Source organism: Siphateles boraxobius, unplaced genomic scaffold (genome assembly GCF_051911475.1).
Source record: "Siphateles boraxobius isolate OS27281-9 unplaced genomic scaffold, OSU_SipBor_1 25, whole genome shotgun sequence".
NCBI classification, from domain to species: Eukaryota; Metazoa; Chordata; class Actinopteri; order Cypriniformes; family Leuciscidae; genus Siphateles; species Siphateles boraxobius.
Genome location: NW_027508866.1, coordinates 9,959,636 through 9,976,920, shown reverse-complemented (window position 1 = coordinate 9,976,920; position 17,285 = coordinate 9,959,636). Strand labels below are relative to the sequence as shown.

At 37.0% G+C, this 17,285-nt stretch overlaps 1 protein-coding gene across 28 annotated transcripts; it reads left to right on the top strand.

Moving 5' to 3' along the window:
- Positions 1–630: 630 nt before the first annotated feature.
- On the top strand, positions 631–17,259 carry sytl2a (synaptotagmin-like 2a). Of its 28 annotated transcripts, XM_077242453.1 has the most exons (20): positions 656–1,024; positions 3,398–3,651; positions 4,436–4,587; positions 4,826–4,949; positions 6,653–6,692; positions 6,787–6,880; positions 7,547–7,594; positions 8,597–9,094; positions 10,052–10,123; positions 12,897–12,995; positions 13,307–13,360; positions 13,874–13,968; positions 14,132–14,248; positions 14,415–14,584; positions 14,709–14,811; positions 14,881–15,042; positions 15,184–15,280; positions 15,382–15,481; positions 15,578–15,783; positions 16,790–17,259. In XM_077242453.1, the coding sequence occupies exons 2-20, from the start codon at positions 3,551–3,553 to the stop codon at positions 16,933–16,935; spliced, it is 2,478 nt and encodes an 825-aa protein (XP_077098568.1). In that variant the 5' UTR covers positions 656–1,024; positions 3,398–3,550; the 3' UTR covers positions 16,936–17,259. The 28 variants fall into 28 exon arrangements, with proteins under 28 accessions (XP_077098557.1, XP_077098555.1, XP_077098556.1 ...); XM_077242442.1 differs by lacking the exon at positions 7,547–7,594 and having other exon boundaries at positions 631–1,024; positions 10,052–12,136; positions 13,310–13,360; positions 13,874–13,923; XM_077242440.1 differs by lacking the exon at positions 7,547–7,594 and having other exon boundaries at positions 631–1,024; positions 10,052–12,136; positions 13,310–13,360.
- Positions 17,260–17,285: the final 26 nt, after the last annotated feature.

Genomic DNA, 17,285 nt, shown 5'->3' with positions numbered 1-17,285 from the left:
AATCAAATAAGTCTATTAATTTTATTCTGAACCGTATGATGTTGCTGGATAAATTATACACATTAAGCACATCCCAGCAAACAAATTTAGGTTCTGGGAACGTTCTAGGAACGTTAGTTTTTGGTTCCCAGAACGTTCCTAGAACGTTCCCGGAACGTTTTCCTTACGTTATAAAAATGGAACCTAAAAATACCTACATGGAACGTTCCTATAACGTTCTTGTTTGGTTCCCAAAAAAATAACCTCATGGGACCATTCGGGAACGTTAGGGGAACGTTCTGTGTTTGCTGGGATTTGGCAAAATGTGTTTACTGCTTAGTTTGTTTTATTTAACACAGGCCTATAGGCTGCTACATCATAATATCAGAATATTCGATATACGTGCATTGCATAGTAGCTATATAATTTATTTTTTTATTTTTAAGGCGTAATGCTTAAAGTTTGGGGAGGTAAATGTTAACTATTCACGTTCATTAAACATTGATTCACAGGGAGTGGAGAGACGTCTGTAAAGAAAGGTTGTAGTAGTGCCGCTATAGAGGATGTTTAATTTTCATACATAAGATAGCCTACAAATACGTGTCTCATTCCATTATGCACAGGCTGTTTTGTGCTGTCATCGAGAGGACATAATATAATTAAACAATGATGCATATGGCACGTGCGTGTGATAGAATTAGAAGTTTATAAAAGTGACAGAGCGTGACCACGCCTTTATGAGCTCCCACAGGGGACGTGTATCAACACTTAGTTAACCTCCTACCTAGACAGCATCTGGATATCGTTCGGAACACACCACAAGTTCATCTACTCAGCGTTTTTAGCCCTTACTAGGTGTTGACACAATCAGAGTGGAGGAGCCCCCCCACACACACCGGTTGACACACGCCTCACTTTAAGGCTGGATACTTCGATGCTGCAAGTGTCTGGCAAAGGGATTATTACCTTCCCCTGGTGCGGGTGTTTCAGATGTTTCAGTGACAGTGTTGGAAAAATAACGCGGTCCAGCAGCCACGGGATTGAGGTAATCTTTCTTTTTTTCAGCTGTTTTATTTAGCCTTAATACTTACCGTTTTTGCTTTTTAAGATTTTTACTTCACTTAACAGTTTCCCTGCAATGGGTTTGAAGTTGTGCTGCATGCTACGACAGGGATGGGTTCTGTTTCAACAGGCGCTCATTTCATTATGTTGTTTTCATGTCTGGAATTTTTTGTTTTTTATCTCTGGAGCCATTCTGAATGTTTTCTCATTTCCTGCTTCCCTGATCTGTTAATGCGTGTAAAGCTATTTAGGAAAGAATGCAGAGTATTATTTATTTACATCCAGATCAAACAGTGATTAGTTACATGACTCCACAATGGTCCTTAAGGTTATAGTCTCTGCATCAGTTTATTACATTTTCTTCCACAGAAAAAAATAATAGCCTACCCATTTAAAGCATGCCTTGGTTTAAGATGTATTTTTTTGTGTTTTTAACAAACACTGAAACTCATGTTCCACTTGATAATGAGTCTGTTCAGAGCTGAACGTTGTCATGTTATATAGTTGTAAATTGACAATGCTGGTATAACAAAACATGTAGTAAAAAACAACAACTGTGGAAAAAACCCCAGATGCTTAAAACCCTTTCAAAACGGTTTGTAACATGGTAAAACACAACTCTGAGGCCTGTTGAATAAACTGCTTAGACTTGCCTTAAACGTTAGTCATCTAAATTTTTTCTTCAAGACTGGTCCTAAATTTTTTAAGTCAGCTACATTAAAAGGTAGATGAGTCTAATTTGAATTGGACCAGTAAGACTGATTGTCCCTTTGTCAATTGCTAGCTAGTCAAACTATTCTTAAAACACAGTCTTAACATAGTGGCTAAGTTTATGCAACTGGCCCCTGGCCTGTAAAAATGAATCCAAACCATGTGGCAACTCTTTGTTATGGTACATGCCCCAAAGGGATGTGGAATAGACAAACGGTTAACATGCATTATTAATGTTTACTGTGTTTGGATTAAACTAGTTCTTCTCTCTCTTTCGGCAATGATGCACCCCTTGAAAAATTATGATTTAGAGAGTCTGCCTTAGGCAGTTTATCCCTCCAACTTTGTCATGACATGCCTTTCTCAGAACAACTGGGCACTTTAATGCTTTGTCATTTTGTAAACTGATATGAACTGAGATAAATCATTTAGTGATGTATTTTGAGGTTAGATAAAAAATATAAATATTCAAAATTAGTCATTATTTAAAAATGTCTAATGACTAGAGAATTTTATTATACATTCATATTAGCATACTAGCAAGCTTGGAACAAAGATTTTTTTCAGGCGTTTTTTAAGGAAATGACTCAATCAAGAAAATGACTCGGGAACAGGTTTCCAAAATAGGAAAGTAACAACAAACTTCCTCTTTGGCTGGAATGTGTGGAGGCTGTACGACGTCCAGATATGCCCATGCAAGAGTCTGGTAGAAACATGTTGATGTTCACGTAACCCGTTATAATCTATTATAAACATGCTACATTAAATGAAGCCTGATTGCATTCAATTATGCAAACCAAACATATCTGACAGGATAGCCTGAAATCTGAGTATAGATTGTCAAGATAAAATATGTATGCACGCATAAAGAAACAATCAAACAAACTTCAAATCATTTATTTATGAAACTGTGTCTTGCAAAAGGCTTTTAATTGTTTTAGACTTTTGTAAACTATTTCCAAGACATTTTAAATATGATTTATCTATAAAAATCACTGGCAAAATTCAGCGAGAAGGAATTTGTCTCTTATTAGTGTACAAAGTTCTTATTGGGCTTTTTTTTAAATATATTTCTCAAATTGGTAATGTTACCTTATCCATATATGTGGAATTCTGCCAAATGGGCATTCCATCCAAAAATATCATGATTCCAGTTATTTAAAATGGTTTAGTCATATTCCTACTTTTTCGTGGATTTTAAACTGTCTCGCAGAAAAGCAGACTGTTCAAATTGATACCATTTGTGTTGCCACCATTTGAGTTAAGTGAAATTTGATTAAGGAATAAAAGAGTCTTTGACTGTGCTCTCCGCTCTCAGAAGCAATGATACCCATACCCTCAGATAGTCACCTGACAATGCCATGTCACATGTCCAGTGTTGTTGAGCACATACTGTATGGACCGGCACTGATTCGGAGACACAGTATGTCATTTCAAATGTTTAGGGAAGCGTAGAAGATGCTCGAAGCAGACGTCTTGAAAGCCCAGCTCATGGAATCATTAGGAACAATAAGGATCATGTGATGTCTTAATGGTCAGAGGAATTCACAGGGAAAACATTTCTTTGTGAGCTGAGCTTATACTTTGGTAAATATTTATGGTTATTGCTGAATTAGCTGAAACGTTTGCTGTGTGTCTGGTGCAGGTGTTACAAGTCTCCTCTGATGGTCTCCATGATGTGATGGCGTGACTTATCAAGCATCAGCCTTCAAGTTACCTTACTTGATGACACTTTTATTGAACAAGTCAGAGGCGATCTGAGACTCATCTGCCATTGCTTACCCTGAAGCCATTCATCATGATTGACTTGAGTTATCTGACAGAGGAAGAGCAAGAGATGATCCTGACTGTGCTGAAGAGGGACGCAGAGCTCAAGAAGTTGGAAGAACAGAGGATTAAGTGAGTTCAAGCAAAAGATTCTTGGTGGATTAAGTCAAACGTTATATATACTCTAATAGGCCTTTCACACAGAACATTCCACATTTCAACTGTACTACTTTTCCGTTGTATTTCTTTATAAACAGATACCTTTCACCAGAGCGATCGCATCCCGTGTCTTTTGTGCCTCGCTCATGCTCCAAAAGTGTTGCTCTAAAGTTAAAATAAATTAACTATCAGAATAAACATATTTTATTTAAAATAAATACATTAAGACCTTTTTTTTTTATTCTCTCATCGTTTGCAGTGTCTCACACATAACACTGTGGTTTCAACTTTTAAACTCAAAAACCATGTGTCAAATAAAACTGTACAATTTTTGCCAAATTTTAATTTCTCACTTGGGAGGCAGATGCCAACATAAACAGGGCATGAAATTCCCTCATCCCTCAAAAACATGAACAAAAAGTATGAAAGAAAATTATAAAAGAAATTATGACCTATAGGGGAGAATAGGGGTTACTGTTTTAGTGTGGTGGTATTTGCCATTTGATGTCTAACATAATGTCTGGGCCCTGAAAGAAACAAAATCAGTTTCAGTTCTCACAGATAAACTGTTACAGATAAACAGTAATTTGTTTACAGTTCAGAGAATGTCTGGAATTTGTCCATGTGGATCTCACTGCTTAAGCTCACTGTAACGTTGAGACTTCAGGGAGTTTTTTTTCCAATGCCCGTTTTTTATATGACAGTTGTAAGTCTATTTTCATACAAATAAACCAAGGATTTTGTCCTGTCTTTTCAGGCAGCTTCGAAAGTCTGAGAGAGACAGAGGCAGGCTGAAGTACTTGACTGGGGATTGGTTTTACGAGACAAAGTACCACAGACACAGAGAGAAGATCCATGGCTCCGACATCATCAGAGCGTCCATGAGACAGAGGAAACCCGTGACGATATGTAAGTGTTGCCAGCAGACAGAATCGGGTAGAATCTCTGTTCACGTCTCTCATTATTTCCATTGCATGTAGCCAGTCCCTGATTAGCACCTGAATTCAGTGTTTGCATCACTGTTTTTCTGCTTTATATCACCATATTTTCACCATAGCATTTATCAAATGTAGTTCCATTAGACATTTGACGTGTACTTGTGTGTGTAAATGCATGTTTGAGCATAACAACGAGTCTCTTACTGCAGTGGAACTCTCTCAAATATGGTCTGAGAAATCCAGTTGTGTTTATGGTGAGAAGAAAGATGTGTACATCCCTCCAGAGCTTTCAGGAGTCATTGACGATCCTTCTACACAATCACAGTATGAGAGGTGAGCTTTTGGTGACATGTATATTTAGACATGTATATTTATGATTAGGATAATTCTAGTAGAATGTTTCATTTGATTAAAACAGTGCACTATGTGCTAGATTATTGTTGATTTTTGTGATCATATTTTTAAGCAATGAAGTATTTTTGATTATGATTCTAGCTATAAACATTATAAATGTTTTGTAATTAGATGTATGTGTTCATGCTCCTATTTTTCATGTCATAGTCGAGGTAAGGCACGAGCAAAGAAAAAACAAAACACTGTGTAACAGTTACAACTAGTAGACCTTTATATAAGCACATGACATGTTAGTCTATACATTTTAGTTAGATTTATATTTGTGTTCTAGAGTGTGTATACACTACCGTTCAAAAGTACGCTCACCCAGGCTGGATATATTTGATCTTTTTTTTTTTAGCAGCCATTACTCTTATCTTCAATGTCATATGATTATTTAGTAATTATTTTTAATGTGCTAAAATCCTTGTTAAATAGAAAGTTCAAAAGAACATAAATTATTTGGAATAGAAATATTTTGTAACATTATAAATGTCTACTGTTAATTTTGATCAATTTACTGTCATTTTGCTCAATAAAAGAACCCCCCCCCCCCCAAAAAAACATAAAATAAAAATAAATAACAAAAAGCCCACTAACCCCTAAGCTTTTGAACAGTAGTGCGTAAATTGTAAAAACATTATTTAGAATATTTTCATTGGAAAGGGTAAAACATTTAATGTTTAATTATTAGAAATGCCATGAACATAACAGTAATAAATGACAGTATTAAAACTACAAAATAGAAGTTACGGTCACACTTTAGTTTTGGATCCAATTCTCACTATTAAATACAACCTTTTGCTCAATAAATTCATAATTACTGTTTATTAATAGTTAGTAAGTTAATAGTTAGCTCTTGCAAAATACGGCATTGTTATATGCTTTATAAATACTAATAAACAGCCAATATCTTTTGCAATATGCATGCTAATAAGTAACTATTTAATAGTAGGAATTGGACCCTAAACTAAAGTGTTACAGAAATTTCTAAGCTCAAAATTGCATTTCTGTTGTATCAAGCACATGCCATTGTTCTACTTGATTAAAGGATTGTACGGCGCCTCTGCCCTTTCAACAACCCAACACTGCACCCGCCCATTAGCTGTTCATGACAGCCTTAATTCTGTAGACACTAGCTTTAAAAGCTCTCATATCACAGCTCATGTAGAACTCTACGAACTCACCAGTTCAAGAATGCTTGTTTATGTGAATTTGATGGAAATTCAGGCGTGAACCTGTGATATGTAGGCCCAATGTAATCTGTAGGGCAACCCTTTCCCATGCAGTCAGACAGGGTTGGTGCGGGGAATCTGGAGCCAGTAAGCTGCTTCAGGGGTCAGATTTCACGTGCTGCTGTTTTCCCTCTGTCTGACAACATGTAATGGCATTATACACTCACATCACAGCATGGAAACAAATGTTGTCCCTACTTAAGTGCTTGCTGAATCTTGTGACTTTCCATTTGGTTCGGGACCAGCGCCATGAAGATGTATTGATGATTCAAATATATTGATTACATTATGCTGAACTGTTGTTCACAATGATCAGTGCACAAAGCTCTCAATGGCCTGCTGGTTTTTATCATGTTGGTGAATTTTTCCTTCTTTCGTGAATCTGTTTGTCCATATCACCTCATACAGGGTGGATGATGAAGCCCAGCAGGAAAGACCTCAAATCAAGGTACACTACAGAAAATCCACTAAGATCATTTTGCTGAATTTTATTCATGATCATTTTTTATGGTTTTGTTGATTTCATTAAATTTGTTATGTAGCCTAGGCAGAATCCATTCAATAGTGTGCGATTGCAGAGAGATGAAGCAAGACTTAACAATGGAGTAAAGGAGGCCAACCAGACACTTGCTGAGGGTGAGAATATCTTCTCAATTTATCCTCAAATTGATTTTTGTGACTTAATTTATCAGACATTATGGGCCTCTTTTTAAAAGTTGATAACTTTATAGTTAATTCAATTAAATAATGTAATCAACCTACTGGAACTACTAAAATCTGTTTTGTAATTTTTACAAATTATATGGGGATTTTTATAAAATTTTGTAGTGAAATTGTATTGTACTGATTATCTAATATAAAAAATTGCCTATATTTAATTGACAACTTACAGAGCCCCGCACATGACATGCGGACAAAAATATATCGTTGCCATGAATTAACAATCCGTTCCGGACAATTAATACGACGTATTAATTTGTTCTCTCGATTTTAGTAAATCGTGGCTATGTTGTACTAGTTCGTTCCCTTGTTTTAGTAACTAAGTTAAGTAACTTTAGTAACTAACTACTAAGTTTTAGTTGACAAAACATCAGTGATTTACAGTTTTTACTGTAGCATATTTAGCATTTTTATTCAAATTCATTTTTTTTTTACAGCATATATACGATCTCTGAGCTTTTGACAGATTTTTCTGTGTGACTGCCACAGATTTAACATTTTTGTGATGGTTTTGATACTGTTCAGTGTTCAGTGCAATAATACATAAGGTAACAGATTGTATTTGTTGTATTTTTAATGGAGTGGATGTTCTGAAGAGCAAATGGTCAGAACATATTTCTTGCAAGCACAGTAAGTTTGTTTGACTGATCGCCATTGAGAACAGCATGTTTACCTCTTCTGGGCTATGGTGTTGGCTTGACATGCATAGCAACTGAATGCTCTCTGCATGCATACTGTATATGGATACTGCATACTGCATGCAAAACCAGTATTTGGTCACACATTTAATGCTATATTTGCATTATATGTTGGCAACAAAAAAATGTTGGTCTCCGGTTTTTGATTATGAAAGTATCAAAAGCTTCTTAACAAATTATTTGAGAAATTGTAAACACTCAATGTTTGTTTGTACAAGTACAACAATAGAGTAGGTTTTTAGCATTTAACTATTCCCCTGTTTGTATAATATAATAGTACAGTATAGTATAATATAGAATAACTAAGCTGTAGTATTAACATTGATATTGAATGTAATGTGTGGCATTTAGCTTTATTAAAATACATCTGGAAAAGTGGCGTTAATTAAAATTTACTGGTCAAAAGATTTTCGTAGAAAATTGAAGCTCTTGTAGTGGTCTGAGTAATGGAGCTGCCAACTTTTAAGAAGATTATACAAAGAATTATGTTGTTCTAAGTAGTTAAGCTGCCACGCATGACCAGTCTGTACCACATACATAGATGGTACATATTTTATTAACTTATTATTATTCTGTAGTCAGGCTAGTATTATTGTCATGAGTGCAAAGGTCAATATAAAAGTTGTGAATATTTGGAATAGGACGCAAATACATAAACCGTAAACATGATCATGTGACTAGACTATTAGCTAGAAGACTTAATACTGCTATCATATTCCTTGGTTGCTTGCAAACTTTAATCTAGTGCATTCCGTCTCATTGCTATACCATTAAAGTGTAATTAATTAACAGATAGTGTACTGTTATGAACAGTAACATAACTGTTAAATTAAATGCAAATTGAATTCATTTTGAAAATGAATTCACTTTTTTGTGCATGTATGTGTCTATGCCCCTTCTTTTACTGCTTCATTACTATTGTATTATTTTCCAGAGCCCTTTTTTCCAGCTGAGAGCTACACACTCCATCACACTACTTTAAACACAGACAACCCTGACACCCATGTAGCAACTCAATGCAAACCTGTGCCAAAAAAGAGACTGCTGCTGTATTCCTGTAAGGACTCTTCCCTGGACACTGGCAGCAGTGATAATGGAGTTCGACAGGTCATGACCCCTGCTCCCAGAGGCATCCTGAAGCAAAATGGGTCCAGTTGTAGCTCTACCGACTCTCTGCGACTCCACATTCCCAACAACAATGGCAGCAGCAGTCAGTCTTCTGCTACCGTCAGCCCCATCAGTCCTGAAACTCCCTTCAGCCCTCCTCTTTCCCCCTGCTCAGTGCACTCTGCTTCAGGGTGGTTAGATAGGAAACAAGTCCACTTCACCTCCGTTGTCGGTCCTATAGAGAGAGTACAAGGAGAGCACAGTGTGCTGGAAGAAGATTGGAGTCCTGTGTTGGACCAGGATAGAAGTCATATTAGAGAAAACGGTAACGTAGTTGTAGCCACACAAAGTACTTAAAGGGATCGTTCACCTAGAAAAAAAATTCTGTCATTTACACACTCTCATGTCGTTCCAAACTGGTAAAACACTTTCTTTCTCCTGTGGAAAGTGTTTTTGTCTATTTAATTGAACATTGGAAATACATTGTATGAAATAAACCCCACACACAAACAGAGAAATGTATAAAAAATGTGTATTTTGTGTACCACAGAAAGTCTGTCTGGTTTGCAACAACATGAGGGTGCAGGTAAATGAAGAGTTTTCTATTTTGGGTGAACCAACACTTATAAAGCAGGGAATTAGCATTGCAGTCTCAGACTTTCCCACTTCCTGTGGTTACAAGGTTACAAACTGCTTTCTGAAGTCCCCTTAAAAATCACGAGCGTCCCCACATGATGAGCATTGAGCCTACAGAAAGGTTGGGGGAAGGACAGGTAGATTGGTTGTCTAACCGGACTCCTCAAAATAGTTGTGACTGAGAAAGGCTTAATTGAAAACTTTTTTGGTAAGACACCCTGATTATTTCAATATAATTAAACCCTAAAAAAATAATCTGAGTGAGTTAATCAGCCACCAAATCTATCAACCTGTGATTCAGTTGTTCACATGCTAACACATTAATACATCCTCGTACTAACTGAATGTGCGTGCATACCTCGTACATACAACACATGGCTTCTGATGAATGCTTGTTGGTATATGTATGTTGATTAATCTGCAAATGGTGATTAGTAAATAAGCACTGCAAGAAATGACTATTATCTGAGTGTTTACTGGAATTTTAATGTGCAGTATGATCATCTGATGACAGGAATCATGGTCAGACGTAATTGAAATGTAATAATATTTTTGGACGTCATTGTTCTATCTCAAAGTATTATTCACTTTCTGTCAATTTTATGCAAATATATAACTTTCCAACTTGTGATTGTCTCCACTGTAGATCATCATGAGCTTTATGGTGAGCCTCAGTCCTCACAGGTGTCCAACATCCACAGCTTTACTGAAGTCACAGGTAAGGCCATTGAGTTGAGCGCAGAGTGCCAGACTGATAAGGTTACAGTGGAAGAGGGTCGCTCAATTTCCAAAATACTTGAATGGTTTGGGAAAGGCTCTCGAGATGGAAAGCTGAAAGAGTCGCCAGTCAAGAGAGAGATGAATGAAGAGGAACAAAAAGAAAGCCCAGAAGCCAAGTCAGAAAATTCAGCGTCTCCAGTTGACCAGCCAAAGACCAAGCCACCACCAAAGCCCCGTAGGGGGCTTTTTGCATTGTTTTCGAGAGCAGAGAAAAAAGACAAGATCCCAGAAGTTCAAGCATCTGACAAAGATGTGATAAGTCGAGCTAAAACAGAAAGTTTAGAACGTGAACCATCTTGCACTTTGAGGCCTGAGGCAGATGATAATATACTTCAGCAGACCTCTGTTCCTACAGAGAGCAGGATGGCTGAAATATTAAAAAATAAAAACAAACCAGTCAGACTTGTATGTGAAGATACTCCTCAAAGAGAGAAGTTTTACCAAGGTGAGGTATCACCAGGAAAAATGGCCAACCTGAAGTCATTCTGGGAAAGGGGGGACAGAGGACCTAAAATACTAAGCATTAAAAAAGAACCTGAGGTAGAAGAAAGTGAGACATCTCAGCTTAGTGGGAATTATCACAACACTTTAGACAGAAGGTTGTCAGATTCAAACACCAGCCCATCAAAACCCAAACCCAGTGATCCCAACCCAGTTGATGTAGAATTTACAACAGGTGAGATTTCTTCAGGCTCACCTAGAAGATCCTCCTGTGGTATTGATAAATTAGCCATATTGTCACATGAAGATGGGAACCCTTCTAGTTTGGACAGCAATAAGGTCTCAGAAGGCTCAAGTAGTGAACTACAAACTCTTACAGTGAAAATTAATGTCAAACTGTCACCCAGTTCACTGCTAAAATATAAAGATAATTCTCTGGCCAGTGATCTACAGAAAAAGTCAATCTGCAGGGATATATCAGACCTGAAGAAGGAAATCTCCACCTCCAAAATGTCCCTCAGTCAACAGGAAGATAAAGTCTCGATCAATGATCTCAAGTCATTTTGGGAGAAAGAAAAAAGTGGCCTTAAAGTAATTGTAGGCTCACCAACATGTACAGCTAATGTTAAAGAGCCGTACACCGAGTCATCTCCAAAACGTTCTTCAGTAGGACTTCCTGAACCCCAGTTCGACATCAGGTCAAACAGCCCAAGTTCCCTGGACAGAATGAGCTTCAACGAGGTTGGTTTGATTGTACCAAAAGAGAAGGAAAAGACTGAAGAAAAACAAAGAAGTCCATTTAGAATGCCATCACAAGACCTTCAAGATATCAGAGGTAGGGTTTCATACGTCACCACGAATATTTCTAATTTTAAACAATCCGTTTCAGACAAATACTCAAAGCCAAGTCCACCATCATCTCCCCTCAGAAGTCTCCCTCCAAAAGGTCAACATGATAAGCCACAGTCCACTGACATTTACCAACCAAAAGACCAAGATCAAACCAGCACGTCCAGCCCATTACGACAGTCTAAAGTACCTCGTAGAGATTCATATCCAAACAAAGAGTCCAAGAAGGATGGTTCTCCCTTAAGAACCTTTGCGATAGATATCAATCCCGGCGACAGGAGTCCATGTGATGTTAGGGTTAAATCAGGGAAAGCTAGGTTGTGTACCTCTCCTGAACACCAAGGGAAGACTCCAGAAGGATGGAGGGATGATAGGCCCATCATTCTTAAAGAACGAAAGCTGTCAGCAGACTCTCTGACCCGGTTTTATATTCCCCTGAGTTTACACCATTACCTCGGCGTACGCGAGCAGACGGTCTTAGATGAAAGAGAACAGGTTAAGGTGCAAGCATGTGGGACTTTTGAACAGGTGAACCAAGGCATAGTGAGCAATGAGAGCTCCCCTTCTCGACACTCCCTGCCTGAATCGGAGGAGATCACCTTTGACTCCTCAGGGAGCTCCACACCTGAAGCCTGGTCAATCTCACACACCAGTTCATACTGTGAGCTCACCTCTCCATTTTGGTTCAGTCTAGTTTCAGTAGAAAAGGCGCTGATTGGTTCTGTGATTTTTGTGGAAGCAGGGTTTATGTTTATGTCCTTAAAATAAGTGCTCAGTGTGACCTAAGAAACATGTCCTACTTGATACTTTGCTCAAGTAAGATGCTCAACTTTTTTAGGCATAATAAAATTATCTATTCATTGTTCTGGACCACATCAATTTCTACAGGTTTATGACTTTGTAAGCCCTGCCTCTACTTTCTTCAATGATCTAATTCAGTAATCAGAACTTATTTTCTTTAAAATAATGAAAATTCCGTCAAATTCCTGGTAAGTTTCATTTTATAACATGGTGTGTGAAATATTAATCTTTTACAGTTACAGTCAAATTAACAAATGTACCCATGGCACTGATCATAAATCATCTTACAATCATTAGTCTTTGTTAATTTATTAAAATGCATTTTTATATTTCATAATTATTTTATGTTTTATAATTGTTTGTTTTAAGTATATAACTAATATTGAATTCTGTATTATGTGAATTATATAGTTGTTTATGCATTCTACTAGTAGTTTTTAGGTCATGTTAAACAACATGCATTGTACATATACATTTCAAAAGCTATATCAACCAAATGGTGTAATTCCTCCGGTTTACCACTTTAAAATAGTGTTTTCAGTACTACTATTTATATATAATGTATCCGTGTTCTTCTTTTGTATGGTTTGCTGATTCCTTCTTGATATGGGCTGTTACAGGGGACAGTGAGGATGACGGCCCTGTCAAAGCTGCTCTGGAACGAGCCAATGCCAGACCCATATCTATTTCCAGAAGTCTAGAGGACCTGGCATCCACACGTAAGTTTCCTTTCTCTTTCCTATAGTATGCTTTGTTGACTTCTTATTCAAAATAAAGTCAAACATGTTTTGATGTTTGGGGATCATGCTGTCTTGGTCCTGTAGGAGTGACAGACTCTTTTGCCCTCTGCTGGACATTTTTTTTATAACTCTCAACGTCTCTAACCCAATCAAACAATAGTATACACAATATGTTTCTAAAGCATTTTTATTATATGCTTTATTGCATTTGTGCTATTTATTTATTTGTTTATTTATTTTTCTTATTTATTTATTTATTTATTTATTAATACTTTGCCATATAAACCAAGAAGAGAGATGGAAGACTGACCCAAGGAGTGATGTCGGGATGAGTATGGAAAATGGTAAATATGAGTCTTTTCCCTTTTTTAAAATAAATAAATAATGTATTTTAAAACTTTTTCAATGTTTTTATTGTCCTCTGCGATGTAAACTGATGTTTCTTGGTTAGAGATGTTTCTAGAAGTAAGCCCATGACATTAAATTATAGCATTAAGGCCATTAAAAGTCCTTTTCATAATTGACCCTTGGTCTTTCATGTATAGTTCACTGTCTGAATTGGCTTAGGGAATGCATTACTTGACACATGAAAATTTGATGAGCTTTTGGAGTAATACCAATGGTTAAAGGCGGTTTGCATCCCATACAACCTGAATCATGTATCTAATGGTGAGGTAGATGTGGTAACTAAATACATTATTTATATAAAATATCAAATGTGCTCTCCAAAATGAACAATTCTAGATGCAAACTCTTCAGAATTCATTATTTCCACTAAAACCCAAGATTTATTCCATCTGTATCTGGATGGATCCAGAATATGTGTCCATTAAGTGCCTCTTTTTCATTGGTCTAAGTGTCTGCAGTCACTCCCAACATCAAAACGTCCTTCTCCGACCCAGAACAGGTGAAGATGATGAGTATGTCTGTACCTGCATTCATGCAACAAGAGGTAAAATACGAACCAAAACTCATAAGCCTACAACTAACAGCTTTTACACTGGATTATTTCTAAAATATCATAGTTTATATTTTACCTTTATCACAATAGCTAAACACCAACATTCACTGCCTTTATTAACCTGCATAAATGCCAACCATCTCCTGTCTAATAGATGGATTGCGAAAACAGTGACTGTGCATCAGTGAGCAGTTTCCACTATGACAGATTGAGAACATGCAACACTCCTTCTAATTTTAACACTTGCTCTGAGACGGCCTCCGGTTCCTCCGTATGTGAACCCAGTCTTTAATGCAACCCAATGATGCTAAATAGAACTAATATCACTCTGATATAATACAAATGAACATATTCATCTATTTATTCCACACTATGATAACATGCTATTATGAATACATTTCTATACAGATCTGTGTCTTTGTGTGGGTTATGTATAGGTCACTGGCAGTGTAATGAGCATCTACAGTAGTGATTTTTGTAATGTGGAGGTGAAAGGTACAATCCAGTTCGCCATTCACTATGTACAAAAACTGGCAGAGTTTCACATCTTTGTTGTGCAGTGCAAGGACCTCGCCGTAGCTGATGTTAAGAGGAACCGATCTGATCCGTAAGTGGGGTTGAGGGAAAAAACACCAAATAATATTTCTTACCAGGAGAATATGGCTTTTCTCTAGCTATAAAAATGGATTAACAATAATACATGCACTTTGTTTGATTTAACTGAACTTTAGGTATGTTAAATGTTACTTGTTACCTGACAAAGCAAAATATGGAAAGAAAAAAACATGCGTGAGAAAGAAGACTCTGGACCCCGCTTACAATGAAATCCTACGGGTATGACAATTCTAAACTTCTTGAGATATGTTTATAAATTGGATAATCATAGTTGTCATTTCTGTGCAGTTTAAGATTCCAATCGAGACGCTGAAAACTCAGAAGCTGAACATCTCTGTGTGGCACAATGAATCGTTTGGGCGTAATAGCTTTCTTGGAGAGGTTGAGGTTGATCTGGCCGAATGGGATTTCAATAACACGCAAATGAATGAATATCTACTCAAAGGAAGGGTAAGATAACAATAGTCATGTCTATTGGGTCAGGATAACCTGTTTAGATAGTTCAGGGCTCTTTAAACTTATTTGTTACTTAAGGGTATGGGATCACGTTTGTTGCACTGCATCTGCCACTGTCTTTCTTTATCGACCCAGGTTCAGGTTCCCATCAGCCCAAAACATTCTGTCGGTGGCGAGGAAATGAGTGCAGAGATTAAAGTAGCTCTCCGTTTTCTCCTGCAGACTTCTCCCAGTAAGTTATTGATGCTGACATTTATGATGATGCCTCTTTTTATTTGACTAAAAAACGTTTTTAGAACCATCTGCCTTTCTGATAGCATGTTTATTATGTAGGTCACAAGAACAAGGGGAACGGTGAGGTGCAAATATGGGTGAAAGAATGCAAGAATCTGCCTATTTCCAGGGGTGTTGCCATTGACCCATTTGTCAAATGGTATCAATAGCTATTTTATTGGATACATTTGTATTTGTGATTTGTGTTGGAGTGTTAGATGTGGAATGCCCATGTGTGTGAATTCTGCCTTTTCAGTGCAGTCCTCCCAGATGCCAGCCGAAAAAACCGCCAGAAGACCAGAGTGTTGAAGAGGTCTTCTAACCCAGTGTTTAACCACACCATGGTGTATGATGGCTTCAGACAAGAGGACCTCAAAGAGGCCTGTGTGGAGCTTACAGTGTGGGATCATGACAGACTCAACAACCACTTCATTGGTGGTATTAGACTGGGAAATGGAACAGGTAATTAAAGGGGCAATTACATTATTAAAGGAATAGTTCTGCCAAAAATGAAAATTAGCCCATGATTTACTCACCCTCAAGCCATCCTAGGTGTATATGACATTCTTCTTTCAGACAAATACAATCGGAGAAATTTTAAAAAATATCCTGGCTCTTCCCATCTTTATAATGGCAATGACCGGCTGTATATATTTTGAAGTCCATCAAAATACATTAATCCATCATAAAAGTGCTCCACACTTGTGCTCAAAAGGGCTCTGGGGGGTTAATAAAGGCCTTCTGAAGTGAAGCGATGCATTCGTGTAAGAAAAATATCTATATTTAAAACTTTATCGACTAGAATAACTAGCTTCCGACAGATGGCCATACGCATCAATTTACGGCGAAAGAGTACCTCGACGCATTGAAGCGCAGAATAAATAGAGCAAAACAAAACACCAGTCACAAATTAGAAGTCTAAAACAACAATTTTTAAAGAGAAATTTAAAGATAAGGAGCTTGATAAAGAGATAAGGAGCTTGAGTTTGTTGCCCAGCCCTGTTTGTTTGAACCGCGAGAGGCGTCAAAGCTTACGCTACTCCTACATCCTACATCATACATCGTCAAGAGTTACTCTTTTGGCGTAAGTCGACTTGCGTAGGTCGTCTGCCGGAAGCTAGTTATTTTAGTCGATAAAGTTTTAAATATGAATATTTTCCTTACACAAACACATCACTTCACTTCAGAAGGCCTTTATTAAACCCCCAGAGCTGTGTGGATTACTTTTATTTTGATGGACTTCAAAAATTATACAGCCGATCATTGCCATTATAAAGCTTGGAAGAGCCAGACTTTTTTCTTTTTCTTTTAAATAACTCAGACTGTATTTGTCTGAAAGAAGAATGTCATATACACCTAGGATGACTAGAGTGTGAGTAAATCATGGGCTAATTTTCATTTTTGTGGTGAACTCAACTATCCCTTGAAGAAAATTAAATTGAAAAATGACAATTTTATCTTATTGCAGGTAAAAGTTATGGCACTGAAGTGAACTGGATGGACTCTAACGCTGCTGAAGCAAGCCTGTGGGAAAGAATGATGCAATCTCAAAATGAATGGGTGGAAGATATGTTACCTTTGAGAATGATGGTCATGGCAAGAATGTCTAGATAGTAAGAAAATGAGGCATGGTGACACTTTTGAACATATACATAAAAAAATGAGTGTGAAGTTGTGAACATGAAGAAAACAGTATTTAGGAAGACACTTTGTAATGTTAAATATATATAAACTAACTTGGTGGTTCTTGCCATGAGGAAAACAAAGAGAATGAAAATTATAATATTCCTATTATTGTAAAGTATGTAGGTTTGATGTATTTACAACTAAATAAAATATGCTGCAAATAAGTTAAATATACTGGTATAGTTTGTGAGGTACATTGAAAGACTATCCTAAGCCATTGTCATTTTAATAAACTTTAAATTGTCCAACTACCATCACTTTTATTTTTAAATTTTGAA

Coding starts and splice junctions, on each gene's coding strand:
- sytl2a (XM_077242439.1), top strand. CDS start 3,551: ATGATTGACTTGAGTTATCTGACAGAGGAAGAGCAAGAGATGATCCTG. Junction 6,881..8,596: donor CAACCAGACACTTGCTGAGG/GTGAGAATATCT, acceptor ATTATTTTCCAG/AGCCCTTTTTTCCAGCTGAG. Junction 13,969..14,131: donor CTGCATTCATGCAACAAGAG/GTAAAATACGAA, acceptor CCTGTCTAATAG/ATGGATTGCGAAAACAGTGA.